The sequence below is a fragment of the Aristolochia californica genome, unplaced genomic scaffold (genome assembly GCF_029961685.1).
Source record: "Aristolochia californica isolate CCGP_79_NKW_82.1479 unplaced genomic scaffold, dmAriCali1.0.hap1 SCAF_6, whole genome shotgun sequence".
Classification (NCBI taxonomy): domain Eukaryota; kingdom Viridiplantae; phylum Streptophyta; class Magnoliopsida; order Piperales; family Aristolochiaceae; genus Aristolochia; species Aristolochia californica.
The window spans coordinates 42,364,158-42,369,817 of record NW_027182257.1 but is presented as its reverse complement, the minus strand read 5'-3'; the positions used below and the strand labels follow the sequence as shown (position 1 = coordinate 42,369,817).

Sequence of the window (5,660 nt, the reverse complement as noted above, 5' to 3'; positions counted from 1 at the left end):
TGGTATTGAACCTAGGGTGGAGCATTATGGGTGTTTGGTTGATCTGCTGGCGCGATCAGGGAGGCTAACAGAAGCAAAAAATGTGATTGACAATATGCCCATGTGTCCAAGTAGGTGTGTGTGGGGAGCAGTACTGAATGCTTGTAAAGTTCATGGGAATATTAAGCTGGCAGAGGTTGCTACCAGGGAGCTACAAAAATTAGAGCCTGATAAAGAGGCTGGTTATGTTCTCTTATCTAATTTATATGCTGCAAGTGGGAGGTTGGAGATATTCCAATAAGATTAGAGAGATTATGGAAAATAAAGGCCTTAAGAAGATGGCTGGTTGCAGCAGGATGGTTATTGATGGTGTTGTTCATGAATTTATTGCTTATGACAATAGACATATACAATGCGTAGATATTTCGAATCTATTAGACAGTTTGAACCGAGGGATGAGATCTCATGGAGATGTTTGAATGTAAGTCTTGGCTGGATTTATTCTTTTTTTCTTTTTCTTTTTTTTCTTAAAGAGTTTTCAATCGTACTTAACATTTCTTTGTTTGATTTTTCACAATTTTTTTCCCATGCACGCAATCTTAACTCAAACGATGGCTCCAGCGAAAATGCAGGATTATTTTTCATGACTACACGGCTTGTTTTGACAAATACAATTATTTTGGATATAATTTGTGTCAAACAAGGGACATATTTACATGTAAGTTCGTGAACAGCTCTAGCCACTCTCTGTTTACACCAATCCTAGTCTTGTGCTGGTACCCAGCAAGCTCGCCCCCCATGACTTCCTTCCATTCCAAGAAATGAAACATGAGGATTCTCACCGAATGAGTATCCGAGTCCGACTAAAGACACAGTAAGGCAACCAAGCAACCAGCAGCATTTATATGTGGTATATGAGCAGGATCAAGAACTACTGTGAGACCAAAATCTACTGAATTATGAGCCCTGTCATATTGGATGTTACTTTTTGAGGTAGTGGTACCCTCTGCATTCACATCTGTTGTCCGTCCTGAATGATTTCCCCGCTTTGTGCCTGAGATAACCCCTTTTTCCAAGCTATTAGTTTCAGGAACTCTCGCAGAACTAAGATGGGCAAAGTGAGAAGGGTAATGAAAGATGCCACACGAGAGACATCATAGGGCTCAGATGCAACATGTCTACTGAAGTAGGCACAGATCTCAGATATCTCAGTGTGTGCAAGTTCCTCCTGTGCATAAGATTGGCTCTGCTGCTGTTGTTGTTGTTGTTGCTGGTGATGGAATCGCATGACACTCAAGACTTGAAGGAGTAATTGTACTCTTGTGTACACTAACAGCAAAGACATATCCCCTGTAAAAAGATCAAGAATCTTATTCTGAGCAATAACAGATTCAAGACAAAATATTCTGTGTGAAAAAAAAGAGTTTACCTACCTGAGGTGTCATGACCCTCAGCAGGATTTCTTAATGGCTAAATGTAGTCTGAGAATTTGACAAATCCCATAAAAACCCCAAGTGCTGGCTGTTTCTGGTCCAAATTTAAGAGAGCAGCTTCGTTCTCTTTCAAAATAGAACCAAGGATCTCTTTTAAGAGATCAGGTAATTGTGCAAATAACCACAACACTCCCAGGTACGTCAGAATACCACGTAAGACTTTCTTAAGGGCAGCAAGTGGGACCCATCCTCCGCCATACCCTCCAATCCATCATCCCCAACGTGTGTTCTTTACCCCTAATATAACGACGTGGCGATTGGCGAGCTTCCTACCGCGCGGACAGAAAAGAAAATTCTGGAATCCGAGGCGCAGGAGAGAGGTTCTTGGGAACCGCCATAAGTCAAGCGGATCATTCTGTGTTTGATCACTTTGTGCACTCTCTTTATTCTTTTATACTTGTGATGATTCTTCCTTCCTCTCTTGAATTTGATCAAAAGGTTTTTTTTCTAAGTGTCTTCGTTAAGTAGATCATTTCGCCATCATCTTATACAGAAAGTAGATTATTTCTTACACTATCTCCTCCCTTCCATTAATGGCAGCTAGTGCGGTAGTAATGATTGCCAATGCAGTTTTTTTCAATCGTTGTCTCGGGCACTCACCCCTCTCATCCAGGAAAAGTTTGTCCAATTAATGGGGTTTAAGAAAAGGTTTATGAAATTGAATAGATACCTCTTGGGAGTCCAACCTCTGTTGAAGGATGCTGAAATTCAGCAGTTTACAGATGAGTCCGTTCGGTCTTGGGTGACCAACCTCACGGGGTTGGCTTATGATATGGAGGACATTGTCGACGAGATGAACACCCAAATTCTTCAGTTGCAGATTGAGAGCAACAGAAACATCGCACACCAGGTACTCGGCTTATTAACTTCTCACCATCGATTCAATTTTATCGCTAGAGTAAAATATTTTACTATTAACAACCAAATAACCTCTAAGTTAAATGAGGTGTTAAAGGAGAACCGAATAGCCCATAAGATAGATGAGGTGTTAAAGAGGTGGGAAGAAATTGTTGCATATGGGAATCTCCTTCAGTTAAGAGAACATATTGGTGGAAGAACACTTGAGGATATTAAAAAAAGAAGAGAAACTACTTCAATTTCATATGAAAACCATGTATTTGGCAGAGACTATGATTTAAAGGAGATATCAGCTCTGCTGAAATCAGATCAGGAAAGTAATGAAGAGAATGTCTCTGTTATTGTCATCGTTGCTATGTGTGGATCGGGCAAAACAACCCTTACTAAGCTTGTTTATAATGATCATGGGGTTGAATTTCATGCAAAGGCATGGGTTTACGTCTCCTATGAATTTGATTGTAAAAAGGTGACAAAATCAATTGTTGAATCTCTACAAAATGGTAGATGTGATTTATCAAACTTGGATCAGATGCAACGCTGCCTTCGACGATTGGTAGAAGGCAAAAAATACTTGATAGTGTTAGATGATGCATGGACAAAGAACCCTGATGATTGGGACTGTTTGATGGCTCCTCTTAGAGGAGGGAAAGGGAGTATGATTATCGTAACTTCTCCAAGCGAAAAAGTCTCCAAGAGTTTAGGTGTCACTATGACATACAAATTGAAGGGCTTATCGAATGATGATTGTTGGGCTATAGTTAAAAAAAAGGCATTTGGCAACAATGATACAAACGAGAGTCAAAAGGTAGAAGATACTAAGATGGATGTTATTAGCAAATGCAAGGGTTTGCCATTGGTGGCGAATGTACTTGGAGGTTTCTTATGCACCATTGAAATCGATAATTGGGGGAGATTATTGAAAAGTGAGCTATGGGATTTCCCAAAGACCAAGGATAACATACTCCCAACTCTTATATTGAGCTATCTCTTTTTGTCTCCCTACCTAAAACGTTGTTTCACATATTGTGTCTTGTTTCCAAAAGGTTTTCTTTTTCGCAAGGAAGAAATAGTCCTAGAATGGATGGCTCAGGGATTTTTAGAGGGTAATAGATGTCACGAGCTGGAAGACATTGGAAATAACTACTTCGATGATTTAGTGGCAAGGCATTTTCTCCAATTGAGTTCTCTTGATTGCTATGTGGTGCATGTCCTTAATCATGACCTTGCACAACTGTTGATGGGGAATATTTCTTTTAGTAGAGTTGAAGAGGAGATTAGAGAACCAGCAGAAGAGACTAGATACATGTTCCTGGATAGTGATCTCTCTGATGAAAATCAGTTGGAGCAATTTTTTAGAGCCAAAGGCGTACACACACTATGGGCAAAGAATTTGAAGAGTGTTGTAGAATTGAATGACTTAATCCAAAATTTTGAACGGCTGCGTGTTCTACGTTTCAATTTGACAGAGATAGACGAACTTCCAAAATCAATCGGTAATTTGAAACATCTTCGATTTCTTTACCTCTCCAATATGCGTTTGAAAAGTTTACCGGATTCTATTTGTAGCCTCTACAATCTGCAAACATTAAATGTTAGTCGTTGTGACAAATTGGTTAAGTTACCAGAGGACATGGGAAATCTCATTAACCTACGGCACTTACTTTTACTTTCATGTTCACAATTCAGGGAGCTACCGGATTCTATAAGTTGGAAAGTTTACAAGTCATAAAACTTGTAGAGTGCATACTATTTGAAGCACTTCCAATAGATATAGGTAGTTTGAACAACCTTCGATGCCTTGATCTACGTGAGTCGAGAATACAAAGGTTACTAGAGTCAATTTCTGGGCTCCATAATCTTGAGTTCCTAGATCTTGAGGACTGCAATGATTTGTTAGAAAGTCCAAAAGATATAATTTTTTTAGATAACATAAAGGGGCCAAAATCCAATCATCTCGTTATCGGAAATGGGAGAGGAATAGGACAATTAAATAATTTCATGAACCTATCCGGAAGGCTTTGCATAGAAAACCTTGAGAATGTGAAAAGTGTAGAAGAGACAAAGACAACTTGTATAAAGAACAAGCAGCAGATAGTTGAGTTAGTGTTGACATGGAAACAGGTTGATCCTTCGAATTTGTAGGACAACAAATTTGAAGCAGATGTGCTTGAAGCTCTGGAACCCGTTTATGTCAAACTAGAGTTCCTGACTATAACGAATTATTGTGGCTTCAAGCTTAAGATGGATGGGTGACCCATCATTCTCCAATATATTTGAGATAAAACTAGTGGACTGCGTCAACTGCAAATTACTCGCACCACTCGGTCAATTGTGCTTCTTAAAGAGATTAGTGTTGAAAAACTTGCCAAATTTGGAGGGACTGTTAAAAGTAAAAGAAGGCGATTTTTCCTGCCTCAGTCAACCTATGCTTGTGAACTGCCCAAATCTCATGTTTCTGCCCAAAGGGCTCCTAAATAAGAGCAAACTGGAGAAGCTGGTTGTCGAAGACTGTCCACAACTTGAGATTACTCTAGAGGAATTAACCTTCCTCACTGAACTAAGGGAATTAGTACTTGAAAATTGTTACAAGTTGGTGTCTTTACCCGAGGGTCTTCCTGATACACTTTCTGAGTTAATAATCTGCCACTGCCCAAATCTTAGTTGTCTACCCAAAGGGCTCCCAAATATGAGCAGATTGAAGAAGTTGGTAGTCGAAGACTGTCCGCTACTTGTGATTGCTCCAGAGGAAATAACCATCCTTTCTCGTCTACCACATTTTAACTAGACTTGAAAGTTTGATGAAACTCCCTGGCCTACATCGCCTTGCTTATCTCCAGTATCTTGAAATCAGGTACTCTTCTGATTAAACGGTGTTACTTCTTGTGAGTGAACTTGTCAATGGCCTTCGATTAATTGAATGATACTTGTGGTTTTTCCTAGCTTTGGAGGCAAATTTTTTTTTGTTTTTTTTAATTTAGCAATAAAGTTTATAAAAATTTCCCTGAATATTTTCAATGTGACATGCGTGCATTTCCCTTTATGTTTACAGTTTTTTATTGCATATCAAAGTATTTCCAAAATGTTTCGAAAACTTTTCTCTGTGATTTGTTAGGTGTTTCGTAAATATTTCTCGTGTGGTTCTTAAATGTTCGAACAATTCCTCATGTTTTCTTATGTGTTTCTAAAGTATTTCTTGCTCATTTAGGGAACACTTGTTGCAATTTTTTGTAAGATTTTGTTTCAATTAGAAATACATATTTCCTGTGCTTGAAACATGTTTCCGATCTTGAAATCAATTAAAAATACGGCACATAGGCTCTCTCTATCTCT

General features: G+C 38.9%; 1 protein-coding gene across 1 annotated transcript; it reads left to right on the top strand.

Annotated features, from left to right (window-relative positions):
- Nucleotides 1–2,103: 2,103 nt before the first annotated feature.
- LOC137935447 (putative disease resistance RPP13-like protein 1) lies at nucleotides 2,104–5,115 on the top strand. Its single transcript, XM_068780098.1, has 3 exons — nucleotides 2,104–4,044; nucleotides 4,473–4,579; nucleotides 4,749–5,115. Exons 1-3 carry the CDS (start codon nucleotides 2,104–2,106, stop codon nucleotides 5,113–5,115), a joined length of 2,415 nt encoding a protein of 804 aa, XP_068636199.1.
- The last annotated feature ends 545 nt before the right edge of the window (nucleotides 5,116–5,660 follow it).